This window comes from Petaurus breviceps, unplaced genomic scaffold (genome assembly GCF_028583685.1).
Source record: "Petaurus breviceps papuanus isolate PSGF00001 unplaced genomic scaffold, PetGlider_PUasm1.0 90895, whole genome shotgun sequence".
NCBI lineage: Eukaryota > Metazoa > Chordata > Mammalia > Diprotodontia > Petauridae > Petaurus > Petaurus breviceps.
In genome coordinates, this window is record NW_027187372.1 from 26,827,485 (window position 1) to 26,846,417 (window position 18,933).

An 18,933-nucleotide genomic window follows, 5' to 3' on the forward strand; every position below is an offset into this window, starting at 1 on the left:
AGAGAGAGAGAGAGAGAGAGAGAGAGAGAGAGAGAGAGAGAGAGAGAACTGGTTATAAAGAGTTTTAAATGACTGACAACTTTGCATTTGATCCTGGGGGTAATAGGGAAGCACTACAGTTTGAGGAGGGAGATGCCATGGGCAGACCTGTGCTTTAGGGAAATCACTTTGGCAGGTGAGTGGAGTATAGATAAGAGATGGGAGATACTGGAGGCAAGGACACCAATTGGAAGGCTATTTCAGGAGTCCAGGCAAAAGGCAATGAAGGTCTAAACTAGATTGGTGGCTATCTCCATGGGGAAAAGGGGGATGGATAAGAGAGATAAGGTAAGGCAAGTCACTGGATTTCTGTTTGCCTCAGTTTCCTCATCTGTAAAATGGGGGTAATAATAGCAACTACTTCCCAGAGTTGTTGGGAGGATCAAATAAGATAATAATTATAAAGCACTTAGCACAGTACTTGTCTAAAAACCAGTTAGTCATACGATTATAGCTCAGGAGAGAAACTAAGACTGGGTGTATAGATGTAGATGGGACTCATCTATACCGAGAGGATCATTTAACCCATGGGTGTTATCAAGATTGCTAAGTGAGACAGTGTAGAATGAAAAGAGAAGAGGACCCAGGACAGAGCCTTGGAGGGGTACCCACAGTTAGTCAGCATAGCATAAATGAAGAACAAGGAATGGGAAGGAAAATCCCTTAATGTCATTGCTCATAAAAATTTCAAAATAGGAGGCAAGCCCACCTGGCCTGGGCTGAGTTAGGTGTAGTTTGGTAAGGAAGCTGAGGAATATATGTATGAAATGTCCTCTGTCGGCTTCTACCACCATAAAGACTTTTGATAGTTTGGGATTTAACTCCTAGTTGTCTATAAAGTGAAGAGGGACACTGTAAAAGAGAGGAATCCTAAGACTTCAAATGAACCAGGAGGGAGCAGGGTCATGAAAATCTAGAGAGGAAAGAGAATCCAGGAAGAGAAGATGATCAACAGTGTCAAATGTTACAGATGCTGGGGCAGCTAGGTGTCGCAGTGAATGAAGCACCAGCCCTGCAGCCAGAAGGACCTGAGTTCATATTTGGCCTCAGACACTTAGCACAAGTCTAGCCATGTGACCTTGGGCAAGTCACTTAACCCAAATGCCCTACCTTCTCCCCTCCAAAAAGCAAAAAGAAAAATCTAACAAAAAAAGTGTTACAGATGCTTTGTTCCAGGCCTCAGCTGAGCATCATTAGAATATTCAGATTATACAGACATCAAGATTGTAGAACCAGAGAGGCCCCAGGAATCATCTAGGCCAGTCAACTTCCTGACTGTAAGGAAGAAGCTGAAGAAATTCAGTGACTTGTCCATGGTCATAGGATCATAGCTTTGAGCTGGAAGGGAGCTAAGAGGTCATTGAGACTGACCTCTACATTTTACAAATGAGTGACTTGCCCTAAGGGACAGAGTTAGGGTTTGAACCTTGGTCATATGATCCCAAACCCATTGCCCTTTCCAATACCACAATGGCTCTCAGCAAGTAAATGACTGTTTCAGAAATGACAAACAATGCCCATATTGAGATGAGTTCAGAGTCAGAGATATTTGCTTGTTGGCTGATACCCTCTGGATCAGAAATCATCCTGGTGTTGGAAACTGATTGAGTGAAGAGAATGGGAGAAGAGTAAGGTGGGGTCCTTGGAGCAGTTGGTGAGTTGGGCCCTCAAGTTTCTTTCATTCCATACATGTCAGTGAACTCTGGATAGCTTCCATCACACATGTCCCCTTGGGCATATACATGGAACATACATAATCATAACCACATGTATGTGCATGCCGTGTATATACATGCATGTGTCTACGCACACATGTGTGTGTCTTGTGTGCCCCACTAGACCACAAATTCTGTGGGAGCAGGAATCCTGTCTGGTGTGCCCACTGCTGCCCCTGCAAGTCACCCTAACATTCTAGCATGCAGAACGCCAATGGGGAACTGATCAGTGGTGAGCTAATGAGCCAAGCTCAGTCTGCTGGGGTAGCCAACATTTTAGAGACTTATTTCCTTCCCTGAGAGTGGTTGCAAAACAAAGGTTGGGAACCCAGTCAAACATCCACCCCTATCCCCATTCCCAGCTTTCACAAACAAGTAAATAGTCTTGTTCATTGTTTCCATTTTGTGATCTCCTAAGTATGAGTGGACCCTTCACTCTGCACACACACTATGCTACAGCCCCATAAGTTCAAAAGGGCACACTGTTCCTTCATAGGGACAGCATAGCCAAAGTAACGAGTTGACTAGGGTGAGTGGTGGGAGGACAAATGGGGAGAAATTTAGCAGTTGGGCTGAGGACTCACTGGAGAAATGAGCTAGTCAGAAGGCATGGAGTCAAGGGAGAGAATGGCCTAGACCAGGGGTGGGGAACCTTCAGCTTCCAGGCCACATGTGGCCTTCTAGGTCCTTGGGTGTGGTCTTTTGACTGAGTCCAAGTTTTACAGAACAAATCCTTTTATTAAGGGAATTTGGTCTGTGAAGTTTGGATTCAGTCAAAGGGCTGCACTTGAGGAAACTAGAGGGCCACATGTGGACATGAGGCCACAGGTTCCCCACCCCTGGCCTAGATCAAAATCATGGCTCCAAAAATGGAGAACAAAAGGGAATACAAAAGAGAAAAACAGTTTCATAAAGTAGCTAACTTTTCTCTCCATCTCCTCTATGATCTCAAAATAAGAAAGAGACTTACGTTGCAGCGGGAGAGATTTGTGTTAGACTACAGCAAGAACTTCCTTAACCTTGGTAAATTTTAGAATAGATGACCAAGGAAAATCCCTAAACCTTATATCTCACAAAGATTTCAAAATAGGAGGCAACCCCACCTGTCCTGAGCTGAGTTAGGTATAGTTTGGTAAGGAAGCTGAAGACTATATGAAATGTCTTCTGTTGGGTTCTACCACCATAAGGACTTTTGATAGTTTGGGATTTAACTCCTAGTTGTCTATAAGGTGAAGAGGGATGTTGTAAAAGAGAGGAACCCTAAGACTGCAGGCCCCAACTGTCTGTGGTCTTGAAGCACTCTTCCTCCCTCACTTCCTCACTCTCTCCTGGCACTGCTCACCTCACAGAGGTCCCTCCAGATTAATCTCGGTATCACAGAACCTTATATCAGCAGCAACCTCAGAGGCCATCGAGCTCAACACACACCTAAACAAGAATCCCCTCTTCCCCATCGGTGAGAAATGATCGTCCAGCCTTTGGTGGAAGACTTCCGCCAACATGGGGGTGGGGGAGAGATCCACCATCTCGGGGGGTAGTTCATGCCATTTTTAAACAGCTGCATTTCATTATACTAAACCTAAAATTGCCTCTTCATAACTTCCACCCCTTGCTCCTAGCCCTGTCTTCTGGAGCCATGCAGAGTAAGTGTAACCCTTCCTCCCTGGGCTTTCTATAAATACTTGAAGATAGCCATCGTGTCTTCTAAGCCTCCTTTTCTCCAAGCTAAACATCCCTGATCCCTTCAATCAGTCCATGGCATGACATCAAGACTGGTCATCACCCTAGTAATCATCTTCTACAATATATGCTCTCCAATTCATCACTGCCCTTTGTAAAAGTGGTGCCCAGAATTGAACAGAAAGCCAGCGCTGTGGTCTGGCCACGAATAGGCTCAGAAACGAAAAACCCAGAAGAAAAGAGATTTGAGTTTTCATATGGAGTTTGCTATTACCAATCAGGCGATCTTATTCATTCAGTCCATTCAGTCTTTCTGGGGCTTGGTTTCCTCATCTGTAAAATGAGGTGGTTAGATTAAGTGATTCCTCAGGTGCCTTCCATCTCTAACACTCAGATTCTGTCATTCTTTACCAATGTTGTGCTAATGAATGTCAGAAACTCAGATTCTGTAATTCTATCATGCCCTTTACCAACTTTGTGCTGGTGAATGTTTAACAACCAACTCTCTGAAATTAAAATGTATACGTGACATACCTTTAAGTCTAATATACATTATTGACATTTTTTCCATCACTTTATCAAACCTAGACAATCAAAAGAACAATAATCCAGGCCACAATCTGTAGCATTTGACAATTTCAATGTATAAATGTTCACCATGAAAATTTAACAATTGGGAAGGAGGTGACCCCAACACACCTGAGTCTTCCTCACAACTTTGTGCCACTCAAGATAGAAGGAGTCATGGGAACATTTTACTAATTTAGATCAGTTTCACAAAAAATTGGAATAATATTTACATTCATATGGCTTTACCTCACAATAACCCTATGAGGGATCATCATCCTCATTTTATACAGATGAGGAAACTGAAACTTTGACTCCTTTCTCCCCTCCTTTTTTTTTTCTTTTCTTTTTGGAGGGGGGAAGGCAGGGCAATTGGGGTTAAGTGACTTGCCCAAGGTCACACAGCTAGTAAGTGTTAAGTGTCTGATGCCAGACTTGAACTCAGATCCTCCTGACTCCAGGGCCTGCGCTCTATTCACTGCACCACCTAGCCACCCCACCTCCTCTCCTTTTCAACAGTCAGTCCCCCAGAGCACACCCTTCCCTGCCAGGTCACCAGCACTGCCCCATCCCTTTCTGATCCTCCTTTCTCTTCCTTGTAGTTTTACTTTCCCAACTTCTTATGTGTGGGGCCAAGTAGGAAAATGAGTAACATCCAGGCACTGCACAGTTTTCTAGTTCCTTATTGGCCCTTTCCTGTTCACCCATTTTCATGGTTAATACTTGGGATAGTATTCAAGATGATGAGCAAATATTCAGTGTCTTGGGTTCTAAGGTCTTGTTCATGTGTGAAAATTCTATCTTAGAGAGAAAGAAGTTCCCAAATGGAAGCTTGTCCCTTGGTCTGGCCTTCTCTAGAGTCAGGCTTTAGGATGTCCCAGCCATCTGCTAAGCCCATTCAATAAAACTGACATTCTTTACCTGGAAATCTTGTTTCTTCCTAACCCTCTCCCCCCACATCCATGTAGCATCATGAACCAGTGCTAAAGGCAGAGTATTTGGAGTCAGAGGACCTGAGTTCAAATCCCAATTCTGTATCTGGTTCTAACTCTCAGACCACCCCTTAATCTTCTTTGACAAATCCTCATACAGATCACATGCTGTAAATGTGGATGTCCCACAGGCCTTTGTCTGGGGCCCTCTTCTCTTCTTTCTCTGTAATATTCCACTTGGTGAGCTCTTCCACTCTCACCATTACTGACAATTCTCAAATCTCCCCACCCTGTCCTAATCTCTCTTGCTTTTCTATAATCTCACATCTCCAACTGCTGGATGTATAGTAGATATTTTTGACTCAACATGTCCAAAACCAAATTAATTAACTTTTCCCTAAAACCTCCCCAACCTCCTACCTTCCCTATTCCTGTAGAGAACAATACCATCTTCCCAGTCCCTCAGACTCAAAACCTAGGTGTCATCGTCAACACCTCACTATCTCTCACCCCTCATATCCAATCTGTTGCCAAGGTCTGCTAATTTTACCTTTTCAATGTCTCTTAAATACTCCCCCTTCTCTCCCTTGACTCTGCCACCATGCTGCTGCAGGCCCTCGTGACCTATTCCAATAGGCTCCTGGAAACTAGGTGGAGCAGTGGATAGAGTGACAGGCCTGGGGTCAGAAAGACTCATCTTCCTGAATTCAAATCCAGCTTCAGACACTTGCTAGCTGTATGACCCTGGGCAAGTCACTTAACCCTGTGTGCCTCAGTTTCCTCATATGTAAAATGAAATGGAAATGGCAAACCACTCCAGTATCTTTGCCAAGAAAACCCTAAATGGGGTCACCAAGAATGGGACAGGACTGAACAACAACAGAATTGCAGGTGAGTCTGCCTGCTTCAAGTCTCTCCCCACTCCAATCCATCCTCCATTCAGCCACCAACGTGATTTTCCTAAAGGGTAGATGTAACCACATCACCCCCCTATTCAGTAAACTCCAGTGGCTCCCTATTGCTTCCAGGATCAAATGCAGAGCCCCCTTTTTTTGATGTTTCATAACCTAGCCCCCTTCTACCTTTCCAGTTTTCATATATCTTACTCTCTACCACATACTTTTCAATCCAGGGACACTCAGGGGTTTCCTTGCTATTCCTTAAACAAAACACCCCATCTCTCAGCTCTGGGAACTTTCTCTGACTCTCCCCCACGGCCGGAATGCTCTCCCTCTTCATCTCTGCCTGCTGATTTCCTTTAAGTCCCAGTTAAAATCCCACCTTCTGCAGGAAGCCTTTCCCAACCCCTCTTAATTCTGGTGCCCTCCCTCTTCATGTTTTTCCTATTTATCCCGTACGTAGCTTGTTTGTGCCTGTTTGCTTGCTGTCTCTCCCATTTGATTGTGGGCTATTTGAGGGCAGAGACTGTCTTTTGCTTCTACTTATAGACTTAGCACACAGCAGGTGCTTAATTAATGTTTATTAACAGGCAGACAGACTATGGCCTATAGCTTTGGGCAAGTGACTGTCTCTGAGCTTCAGTTCCCTCATCTCCAAAACAAGGGCGTTGAAAACAACCTCTAAGGTTCCTTCCAGCTCCAGATCTTTGTGCCTAAGAGCCGTGAGCTTGGCACTCTATCCTGTGCTGCCTTAACACATGACAAACACAGAACTAAACCGGGCCCTCCCTCCTTGAGCTCATCTCTTGCCAAATCCCAGCCAACTCCTTTTCTGTTCTACTCCCTCAGATACAGGCGTATTGCCTGCTTCCAGTGTCTTTTGGCCAATATGCCCTCTCTAGGCCCAATCTATTGTCTATTGTGTTTTTACATCAAAGGCAGAACAAGCTACCACCTCCTTCTGCCTGCCATATCCTATAGCTCTTCTCCATTGCATTGTAGCTGAAGGCTATTTCCTCCAAGAAGTCTTCCTGATTTATTACTTGCTTGTTCTCCAAGCGATCAGTAACGTCAAACTCACCCTTGCCCTTCCCCTCTGCTTCTGGCAGGTCCAAAAGAAACCCATTCTTAGAAAATAATCTTCTAACTGAATATGATAAAAACCATCAGAGTTCTTCTGCTTAGGCCCAGAAGGCACCATAGGTGGGGATTACAGAGACAGATTCCAGCTATATGTAAATAGAACCTTCCTAACCCTTGTACAAACAGGGGACAGGTTCCCTTGACTGAGAGTGAGCTCCCCATCACTAGAGAGATGTTCAAGTGGATGCCAAAATGTGTCAAAAGGATTCTTTTGGGGGTACATATGGGACCAGATAACAGCTGAGGTCTCTTTGAACTCTGTGATTCTGTGGTATTACAGCTCAGCTGATACAGAGGATCCCATATTTTAGAACCAGAAAGGATTTTAGAGGTCATATAGGTCCCTCATTTTTTAGATGAATGAACTGAGGCCCATAAAAGTTAAGTGACTTTCTCAGACTTTGTGATGATATTAGAGGACAGAGTCTGAGGAACCAGAACATAGTACAGGACTAAGAAAGAATATAGTACAGTCTGAGGACTCTGGCACATAGTAGGCACATAATACATGTTTACTGAATGACTAACAAGAAAAGAACAGACTTTACAACCACTGTTGGCAAAGCAATGAATCATCTCTTACCACCTCTACCTCTCCAACCCCAATTCTCTCTAGAGCCCTGGTATTCACTCATCTCAGAGCCATGTGTGGGAGGAGGGGAATTGAGATTGAGGCTCTTGGTGTTTTTCTTTAAATTCTGCCCTGCCTCCCTTTTGGACAGAGGGTACACACAGCCCCCAAAGTCCAGCCTGGATCACATCGGTGATCTGAACATAAGATGGGCACAAGGTGCTGGTTCTTCCTCACCTTACAAGAATAGCTTACATTCCTCACAACGGTCCTGTGAGATCAGCAGCGCAAATATGATGATTCCTATTTTTCAAATCAAGAAACTGAGACCTAGGAAAGTCAAGTGACTTGCTGAGGATCATGTAAGAGGGATCCAGAGCTTGATTAAAACGGAGAACTTTTGGCACCCTAACCAGTACTCTATTGGATGCTGCTTCCCTGAAGACCCCCTAGATCTTAACACATGCCCCTTCCCAATCGGATTTCCTTGCCTGGGAATGGGGATCCCCACCGTCCACCTGTTCTCACATCCCACCGCTACCCAAATTCAGCTGACTCCTTTGGGGTAAAGGAAGGAACGGCACTGAACTGAACTATACCTGGTCTCTCTCTCCCTAGCAGCCCTCTCCTTTACCCTGTGGATGTGACTTTCCAGAAAAGGCACACCCAGTTAGAAAGCCTAGGTATAACAATCGGAGAAAGAGAGTATGAGGGCACGTGGCAACAATCTCTAGAACTGACCCAAACCCCTTTCTGGCTTTTAGAGGAATCCTCTGCCGGGGTCTGGAGGGAGGGAGGCTAGCAGATGGGGAAAACCATCCTCCTGGTTATAAACCCACCTCTGTCACCCTATTGCCCCTGGAGTGCCCCCAACCTACCAGAATCAAGATCCTATTTTTCACCGCCCCCTCCTTGCCCCCTAGCCACCCTCCCCCAATCTCCCTGCCTCCTTCAGACAGACTCAGCCAAAATCCAGGGCTGGGGGAGGCTGCGTCCCCTGCAGCTCCAGGACATAGCCTGTGCCGGCCTTCTAGTGCCGGCTTCTGTCTCTCGGCTGCTGAACGGTGAGAAAAAATGTTCCGATCCCTTATCGACCACCTCCCCACTCCTACCCCGCCCCTCGGGCTCCCAGCTCACAGACACCTCCCCCTCCCCGGGCCAGAAATAGATTTCTCTCTTGCTAGCTTGCTCGCTCGCCCTCTCGCGCTCACTCTTACCTCCCTCCCTTTTTTTTTTTTTAAATCCCCTCCCCTCTTCCTCAGCTCCAAGCCCTGAGCATCTCTCTCCGAGGCAGCAGAGGCAAGCAGAGGGAGGGCGCCGGCCCCGGGTGTGAGGGAACCGGGGGCTGACAGCGCACAGAGCAGCAGCAGCTGGGAGAGCCAGCCTCGGTCGCGGCCAGGCTTGAAAAGCCCAGTCCTCGCCGTGCGCCTGCCTGCTGCGGCAGCGAGTTCGAAGTGGCTGAAGGGCTGGGCATCTCTTCCATCCATCTTTATATTTATTTTTATTTTTGTTTCTCCCCACTCCACCCCTTTCTCTTCCCCACCCTTTCTCGCTTTCTCCCGCCTTCTTTTCTTCTATCTCTCCTTTCCCCCCGTTTTTTCTTTCCTCCCTTCTCTTCCACATCCCCCCTTGCTTGTCTCCGTTCCTCCTTTCCTTTTTTTTCTTTCCTTTCCTCCTCCTCTCGCCTCTCCTCGGCGCCCCTTGGTTCTCTCCCTCCCTCCTCTCTCTTCTCCCCTCTTTCTCTTCTTATTCCTCCTCCTTCCATTCCTCCTCCTCTTCTCCCTTCGTGATTCCAGACGCCCGAATCTTCAATGCGTTCCTGGCGGGCAGGATGCTGGGCACCTCCCTCAAGAGCCTGCAACCCGATGTGGAATTGAGCGGCGGCGAGGGCTCCGAAGAGCTCAGGGGCTTCGGCAAGAAGGCAGGCGAGGGCAAGAGCATGATGCCCAAGCGGGCCAAGCCTCCCGGCAGCGGGGTGGCCAAGACCAGTGCCGGAGAGCTGAAGGTCTTCAAGTCTGGCAGCGTGGACAGCCGGCCTCCGCCGCCGCCGGCTTCCAACCTCCGCAAGCAGAAGTCCCTCACCAACCTCTCTTTCCTGACGGACTCGGAGAAGAAGATGCAGCTCTACGAGCCCCAGTGGTGCGACGACATGGCCAAGACGCCAAAGGGCTTCGGCAAGGGGGGGCCCAAGGGCCGGGAGGCGCCCCTCATGTCCAAGACACTCTCCAAATCGGAACATTCACTGTTTCAGGCCAAGATGACCTCTGGAGGGGTAGCCAAGCCCCCATTGGCCCCGCTAGCCCCCGGCCTGGGCAAGCCGAGCCGAATCCCCCGGGGTCCTTACGCTGAGGTGAAGCCCCTCAGCAAGGCCCCTGAGGCGGGTGTCAGCGATGACAGCAAGTCGGATGACGAGCTTCTGTCCAGCAAGGCCAAGGGGCAGAAGGGGGCACCACCACCACCAGCTGGCAAGGGCCAGGAGGAGCGAGCCTTCCTCAAGGTAGATCCCGAGCTTGTAGTGACTGTGTTGGGAGACTTGGAGCAGCTGCTTTTCAGCCAAATGTTGGGTGAGTGCCTTGTCTTCCCCCTATCCCAACCCCTAGTGTCTTACTCCCTGTGCTGAGTTGGGGAGTTGCAGCTCAAAGTTTTGGGGAATGAGGGAGGCTGCAGCCCCCTCTGTTCCCGAGGGGTATCCCAGGGTAGGTACTCCATCAGGGGTGGGTGTAGGGGACTGCTCCCTATATTCAGTGCTAAGGCCCGCTGGTGCCCGATGTGCAATGTTGACATGACACCCTTCCCCATCTGGAGAATGGGACTAGAGCCTGACCCAGAGGTGCTCTAGTTTCCCTGAGAAGTCAGATTTGGGGGCTAGAGAAAGAGAACAGTGAGAAGCCTAAGGGAAAGAGGAGTGTGGAGAGGTGAGACAGGGAGTGGCTGTTTTGGAAGGGGTGGGGGAGATTCCCCACTTCCTCCTGCAGGCATCTAGTGTAAGCTAGTGTCATTTCCTAGGCACTGGGAGTTGGACTCCGACTCCAAGTGATAAGCTCTGCTGATGTGGACTTAATTCTCCTTCCATTCCTAGCCCTATTTTCTTTAAGACTGGTGAAAGGGGTCGAGATTTTCAATGGATCTTTTTCCTCCTTTGCCAAGGAGTTTGGCCTTTAAAGAAAACAAGGAAGCAGGCACGAAGGAGGGAGTGTGGACACAGCCCCTGAAGGCTTAGAACAATGCTTTCTTTGGTGAAGGAAGAAGAGAGATAGGCTCTATTGTTCTCGGAGCCCAAGTGTCAATTTTAAAAAACCTAAAGCACTTTGCTTGAGGTGGAGGGGCAGCCAATTCCTGTGGAATGGGAGTCAGGAATGGAACTTGGGGGTCAGGCAAGTATGGCAAAGCACCCCCATATGGAAGAAGGGTGAGTGAGGCCTGGGCATGAGAAAGGATACTGCAACTAGAAGGAGCAGCAAGGCAGATTCTTGGAGGTCAGATCTTACTTCATTGCAAAGAGACTTATCTTGGTGTCGGGTGCCGATTTCCCTAGGGTGGGGGACTGGGGGAAGAGAGGGGATGTGCCCACACTCCTGCGTAAAGGGGAAGGACTAAGCATGGGCTGCTATTTGAGTGACAGGGATGCAGCAGGAATAGGGAGGGGATTCTAGCTGGAGAAGTGGGGATTTGGATTCACCCCACCCCCTTGCAGATCCTTAAGGTTGACACTTGACCTCTCAGTCTGGGAATCACCTGCCTAGAAGCAAGGGGAATGAATTCAGTGACTTCTAGATATCTCTTCATTCAACTTTTGAACAAGAAGAGGGCACCTAAGAATGAGGGAAGGAGAGTATTAGAGATGGGCAAGAGTCACCCTGTTCCTTTTATTGACCTTTCCACCTGCTGCTCACAACACTCATGTTAGAGAAAGACAAGGACTGATTGGCTCATGATCTGAGTCCTAATTATGGAGTTTCAGAGAAGGCATTGGGCAGGGTATCTGCAGAACAGTGGCAAGGGGGAGTGGTTTCCTGCCCTTTTAGGTATGGTGTTGGCACATCTGCAGGTACCAAGAGAAAGTAAGGGATGGAGCTATGGCAGGCATTGCTGAGTGATTGGTGAGATGAACTGACCCTCCCCCAGTCACCCCTTTTTACTGGCTAATGTGATGACTCAACAGATCAGCTCTCAAATCTGTATTCTTCCCCCCCAAAAAAAAAAAATTGGCCTGGAGGACAGGTCTCTAGGATATCCTCCATATCCCACTGCCAGAACTGAAACCCATTCAATTTCTATGATGGGGGAAGGCAACTAACTGGTAATACTGCTCAAGAATGGATTGAGCTTGGGAAGGAACCTAGAAATAAGCGGGAGGAGAAGGAAGAGATGCACACCTGTACATCTGTATAGCACTTTTAGGTTATGAGAGCACTTCTAAATCCATTGTTCTCATGTATTTCTCACAATAGCCCTGTGAAATACCCTGGGAAGGAATATATTCTTTGTTCTCCTTTTTCAAAACTGAGAACTAGGGGTTAAGTGATGCCCAAGATCACCCAGCAGAACCAGGAGCAGCCAGATCTGCCGCCTACTCTAACAATCTTTCCAGACCAGATTTTGGAAAGCATGAGAAGGGAACCTACAAAGACAAAGGTGGTTGGGTCAGGGAAGCTTAGATTTGCCCAAGCAACAGCCACCTCCCCTGCACCCCCCAGGAATGGTATGTGGGGGGGGTGCTGAATTTGTTCAGAGAGAAACATACCTCCCCAGGAGCAGAACTCTGGCTCGTCCTAACTTTATCCTGGGCTCAGCATAGGTGTACTACCATTTACCTGATTTTCCCATTTGCTAGTACCCACTCACCCCAAAATTACTTTGGATATATTTTATATTTATCTACCTGTGTACATGTTGTTTTCTCCCTTGTAAGCTCCTTGAGTTTAGGGAGTATATAGTTCTTGTCTTTGCATGGACAGCACCTAGCACATAGTAAGGAATGAATGAATGAGTGAATGTATTAATAAATGAATGAGTGAAAAGGAGAAAAGTGATCATTTATTGTTCCCAGTCAGAATAAGGGAATATTCTGTTAGCAAGCTAAAGAGTGACTGCAGGGTAATGCCAGGCTCTGAAGCTGAGACAGAGGAAGGAGTTTCCGGGTATGGGAAGCCAGTGTCCTCGAAGCAATGCTTCCTGTCCTCCATTGTAGAAGGAGGAAGAAAAGGAGAGACTACAGGGTACAATTAGGGGTCAGCCTGTATCCTATGAAGGTATTGTAAGTGTTTAAGATAGAGACCCCACAGAAGAGCCTACTGAGGCTAGGGTGAGAAGTTTGGGGTCCAGAGTCCAGTGCTTATGAAGTTGGTTATTATTTCTCTCATCCTAAAAAGACAAGGTTGCGTTCTCAGGCCAAGAACCTGACAGCAGCCAAGTAATAAGGTCTGGACTAGGTTACTAGGACAGCAGGCACCAAGTGAGAGGCTTTCTGGAATGAAAGGGAAAAGTGCGGCTGAAATCTGATCACTCTCTTCCCAGGAATCAGCTGGGGCCCAGATGCGTAAAGGATTGCTCCCTCAGTCACCTTGAAATCAGCCAAATTGTTAGCAATCCAGCACTGGGGAAAATCCTGGGAAATTTGAAGTTGGGAAATGGAGTGAGGGGACACAGAAACTACTCCACCCCAACAGGATTTGGGATTCATGAGATTTCATGGGGCAGGTTGGCTCCAAGGAAAAGATGGGAGCACCGAGGCCTAGCCTAAGACAAGGCCAAAGACAAAATTTCCTCTGCCAACATACTATGTGACCTAACTTAGTTATCTGCAAATTAGGAAGAGCCCCTCCCATCTCCCTCTCTCTTTCTCTCTCTCATAAGGTAGGAACAAAGCCCTGAAAAATACCCCAAATTCTCTGAAAAAGAAAGTGGAGACATATATTGACTATTAATAAATGATGGTTAAATATTAATGATGTTGATAGTGTGACTCATAACATTTTTCCTACCTTAATGTTTAGGGCCAAAGCAAGTTCAATTTCTTATGCCTCACTAAACATTCCACCTCCAGGCAAACTCAGCACATGGGAAATCTGAGGGTGACTCAAGTTCAGAGTGTGGACATCCAGGAACTTGAACATCCAGACCCATTCCCTCACAAAAAGGACCTTATGGGCTTAGGGTTGCCCTCCCTGGCAATATCTTTGTGGTCAGGAGCCCAGATCAAAATCCAATGAACTAGGATGGCCATGTCTCTCTAGGTTTGAGGATCATTTTCTAAGCTCTTTGAAAAGTCATTTTCATTTCGCACACCAAGGAAAATTTGCTTTTGAGATGTCCTGGATCGATGAAAGGAGAAAGAACTTCACGAAGGTTAATTTTTGCTATTCTAAGCTTAAAAACAGGGATTAGTTTGTTGTTGTTTTCATTCTTGTTTTAAATCAGGGTGTTGTTGGTTTTTTGTGGAGAAGGGGGTTGTTTTGTCTTTGTATCTCCAGGGCTTACCAAAGTACCTGGCACCTAGTACGGCTTAATAAATTCTTATTGATGACTTTATCCAACCAGCAGTGTGGCCTAATAGATAGAGAACTGGCCTCAGATCCAGGATGCCATGGATTCAGTTACTGCACATGGTATGTGACCCTCTGAGCAATCACTATCTCAATGTTCTAGGCAAGTCTTGTGACTTGTGACTTGCCCAAAGACATACAAGTAGCAAGAGGCAAAGTCAGGAGTTGATCCCAGCTCTTCCTAATTCCAAATACAGTATTCTTTCCAGTGGGCCACTCTCCCTTGCCTCTCATCCCCAGGAAGAAAATGAATAATTTGTACAACCTGATTTGACAGATGACCCTCAGACCCAGGAGTCCTAGACGAATTTAGTTCTGTCTCTGTCATTCTTGTAAGTAAGATGACCTTTGATTTGTCCAATGGGTTGGAGTACTACATGGAGCCTTGGAGAGGACTGGCTGAAATGAACTCTGTCCCTAGTTTTGCCGTGTGACCTTGAACAAATCTGTTTCTCTGGGACCTAATAGCTAATGGATGAGGTATAGAGAGGTACAATGTAATAATGGTAATAATAACATACATTGTGATAACCCTTTAAGGTTTACAAAGCATGATGTACTTATAAGCTACTCAAAAGAATCCGTTTTGAAAGGAAATTGATGCTATTTAGGCTCCTACCTTGGGGTTAATGCTGAGGAATATGTTTCTTGTGATCCTTTTAAAGCCCTACATTCATATAGCTCAGGATGACAGTGGGCAGGATGTCCTTTATCTGATTCATCCCTTTGGTCAACATCGTGCCTAGAGAAGCTGTAGGGAGAGACTGGCCTACCTCCAGGCTAGTCTAGTTCTTTCCTCCTGCTATGGTTTATATGTTATTTGGAGAGAAATTCACAAGATCATAGGATTTAGAATTGGAAGCAAAACAGGCCCAGAGAGGTTAAGTAACCTGCCCATGATCACACAGGTAATAAGTAACAGATCCCAGATTGAATCCCTGGTCTTTTGATTCTAAATCCAGTATTCTTTCCACTATACCATGAGTATCTGAGCATTGGACTTTGCATGTATATGTGTATGGTAGGTATTCAATGACCATTTTTTAAATGAATGAATAAACAGGCAATCAGACTATCCCTTCTCCCAGGAGACAGTAGAGGTGAGAGGAGGAAGTACATAAAACTTCTGTGTTTCACAAAGTTTTGTGTAGATGAGGGAAGGATGTTGAGGAAGGTGGTAAGGGGGAAGAGGGTGGGGAGAGAGAGAGCATTTCTTCTGCAGTGTAAACAGGCCCTGGGAAATGCCCTTCATGAGTCCTTGATATTAAAGCACCAGCCCAATTTTTAAACTCCGGCTTCTAAAATTAGGCAAAAGAAGTGATGGAATTGATTTGCCTACCATGATATCCAGGGCCTACCTGACCACTTACTCCAGGTTAGGGGTGGGGCTGTGGTTACCAGTCTTGAAGGGATTGTTCTCCATCCTCTTCGGTGCTTCATCCCTGAGCAGGGAAGGGCAACAGGGACAGACTTGCCCCCCCCCCATATTTGCTATTTTGGGCCCTAGCAGCATGGATCTGGGCTCCCTGCCAGCCTGGCATTCAAAGAAAACAGAGACCTCCTGCAGTAAATCCCCCCACCACAACCACTCCTTTCCAGCTCATGTGGAAATCTTTGGGTGCCAGAGACTTTTATTTCTTTCCCAAAGCCTCAAACAGAAATTGACCCTCCCACACACACCCATTCTACTGGCCTCGGGGATAAAATGATTTGGGGGGCTGGGGGGAGTTAAAGGAATAGAATCAGACTGAAAATAGCCTAAATCTTTTCTAATCTGGGCATGTCCCTGAGGGTGGGGGCTGCTACTCTGACCAGTCTCCCTGATTCCCCTACCACTGCAGCACACTGCAGTACTTTCCCAGCTGTAGCTGAGGAGGGAGAGGCATTTACTTACACACACACACAGACACACACACACAAATACACACATGCCTTCTGCTTGTCCTTGGAATTTCTTAGAATCAGATTCACCCGGGTCATCTCTTGTACAAAAATCCTGCCCCACCCCCAGTCCCATCATCTCTAACAAGTGACTCCCCCCATTCCATTGGAGGACAGCTTTAATTGTTAGAAAGTTCTTCCTTATATTGTGTTAAAATCTGTTTCATTGCGATTCCCACCCACAAGTTGTAGTTCTGCTCCCTCAAGCCACAGAAAACACAGATGACAATCCTTAAATCATATCAAGAGAACTATTATGCGTGGAAAGAACTTTGGAGATGACCTAGTCCAACACCCCCTACCCCCTATTGTATAGATATGTTAGCTGAGTCATCGAGATAACTGATTTGCCAAATGTCAGATGGGTAGTAGGCAGCAGTTTGGGGATCGGAACCCATCAGAACCTCTCCTTTCCCTGAACTTCAGTGCATCTCTTATTAGCACCCCATTGTTTTTCCTTTTGTGTTTTCCTTTGGAAAGAAGCCCATCAGTTGCCCACCTGCAGATCTTGATCATCACCAGAGAACCTAGCAACAACCCTGGGAGAAGTAATGACAACTCCTAATTCCTAGTAACCCTGGTGAAAACAATAGTCATTCACCTTCTGGACTTCGTCTGTCCCACCCAGCCTGTCTCCAGAGTGGCTCATCTCCCACCAACATACAGAGCAATGCAGGGCCTGCCAGGGACACTCAGCCCAGCACAAGTGAGCCTCCTCCCCACCTCCCTCCCTCCCAGGTCTGTCCCTGTGGCTCCAGACCATGAATGAGCTCAAGAGAGAGAGAAACTGAAAGAGGGAAAGAGTAGGGGAAGGGGAAATAGATGCCACATGTTTCTCATTTGCTCTGGCTGACCTCCCCCCACCACCGCCACCAACACCCTGTTTGGATTACCCAGGCGTGTTTGATGTCCTGAGCCTATAGGCTTCCCTCTCCTGCACAGGAAGGACTAGGGGGCCAGGGACAGGCCTTGTGGGCTGGCTAAGGTTGGAGCCCCCAGCTGGAGTATGAGGCTGACCCTAGAAACTCGAGCTAGCCCCACCCCCATCTCCCCAACACAGCTGCTTCTGGGGCTGGGGCCTCCTGCCAAAGAGAGAAGACCAGGGACCTCTAAGTTCTCTCTTAGCTCATTCATCCAAGCAGGACCTGGACTTCACTGTGGAGCAGCAGGAGTGGAGGTTCATGCTGGGAAAATGCCTAGAGCGATGTTTGTATCTCCCTGCTGGGGGCCTAGTTTCTACCAACATAGATGAGTCAGGGGCAGGGCTATATGCTAAGGATGTGGCTGCTGCAGTTATAGAAGTGATCTCTATGTACCAATAGGATGTGGGGGGTGTGGGAAGAAAGCAGTGTTTAAGTTGGCTAAGCAGAAAGAAGAAGCAACATCAGTCCTGGAGCTGGAGACTTTAAAATGTGCCTAGATGGCTTTTTTGGAAGCAGTTTACAAGGAGGGAGCCGCATGATGCAAAAGAACATGCCCTGGCTTTGTATTCAGAGGACCTGGGTTCAAAATCTAGTATGACCTTAGGCAAGTCATTGACCTCATTGGGCCTTAGTTTCTTCATCCATAAAATGAGGGAGTTGGGTTATGATACCATCACCATCTAGTCCAACCCCTTCATTTTCCAGATGAGGAAACTGAGGCTCAAAAGGTGAAACAAGTTGTCTAGGATGTGCATCCCAGTCTTTTGGGAGAGTGGGGAAAACAGGTAGAAGACTGTAGGAAATTGTGAGTAGAAATAATGGGAGAGGGAAGAGAACAGAGAGTGCCCAGCTCTCGAACACCTGGGTGGGCTTGTAGGGTACTACACCAGGGTTCTACACCCCGGCCTGTTCCCTAGTGAGCCCCCCGCCTCTGGGGCTAGGCCTACTGGCATATGGCTGGCTTGACATCCAGCTTTTCCTCCAGCCAAACCCCAGGGAAGTTGCCAGGGGATGCCAGCAGCTCCAACTTGGTTCCTGTCGCCCTGGAATCTATTTTAAACATCTCAATGATATATTTCAGGGCCACTGGAGTTGCAGGGTTCTTGGCAGCAGTTTCTGATGGTTACGAGGGAGGGGAAGAGGGAGGCAGCCAGGCATCCCTCACAGCTTCTCACAGTTCTAGCATCCAAAGAGCCAGAGGTGGTAGGGTAGTGTGGAGAACAGAGGTACTTCCTTGGATGGCACCCCCTTGGAACGACACTGTAGCCAAAGCATCTGGGCCTTGGTGTAAGAGCCAAGCATCGCCATGGGTCCAGGTCATCTGTGGCCAGGACAAGTTAAGGAGGTATGGGAACATGCTGGGCAGATTACGCAAGGAATTAGCTACGTGACAGGTAGAGGTGACTGAAAGGTGAGTCCCAAAAGGCAAGTGTGGTTCTGTAGTATGTACACAAAGGCCGTATCTGACGGTTTCATGAGCATGAGCTCACGTGCATCTTGCATACATGCATGACTCTGCCTTTGCTTTGCATGCCTGTGGTTTGTATGTATGCGTCTGGGTCTCTTTGTGTTGGACTACATGTGTTTGTGCTTATGAGGACAGGGCTGGACAGATTTAAGAATCTGATATAATAGTAGCTCAAATAAGCTATGAAATAATAATAGCATTTTTATGAAGCTTTGTGGTTTTCAAAGCATATTACGTCCATCGCCTCTTTTGATGTTCATAACAACCCTGTGAAGTAAGTGGTGTGAGAGTTATTGCCCCCATTTTACAGATGAGGAAATTAAGGTTCAGAGAGCTAAAGTGGTCACATACAAAAAAGCTAATAAGTAACAGAACTGGGATTCTGAGGCCAACACTGAGGCCCACGCAGATTTTTTGGGGATTCTGTCTGCTGTGGTCCCGTTCCTAGAAAAATGCAGTATTTATCAGTTATTACCCAGGTCCCTGGACTGTTGGTCTCCTTCACTCTCT

The 18,933-nt window shown here is 47.1% G+C and overlaps 1 protein-coding gene across 5 annotated transcripts in view; it reads left to right on the top strand.

The window, feature by feature from the left end:
* The window catches only part of NAV1 (neuron navigator 1), a 355,581-nt gene that overhangs the window by 147,978 nt on the left and 188,670 nt on the right, over window positions 1-18,933 (top strand). For all 5 annotated transcript variants that reach the window (XM_069074553.1, XM_069074552.1, XM_069074554.1 and 2 more), the window contains one exon: window positions 9,343-10,110. In XM_069074553.1, coding sequence (XP_068930654.1) covers window positions 9,343-10,110 — 768 coding nt within the window. The remainder of the gene's footprint in view (window positions 1-9,342; window positions 10,111-18,933) is intronic.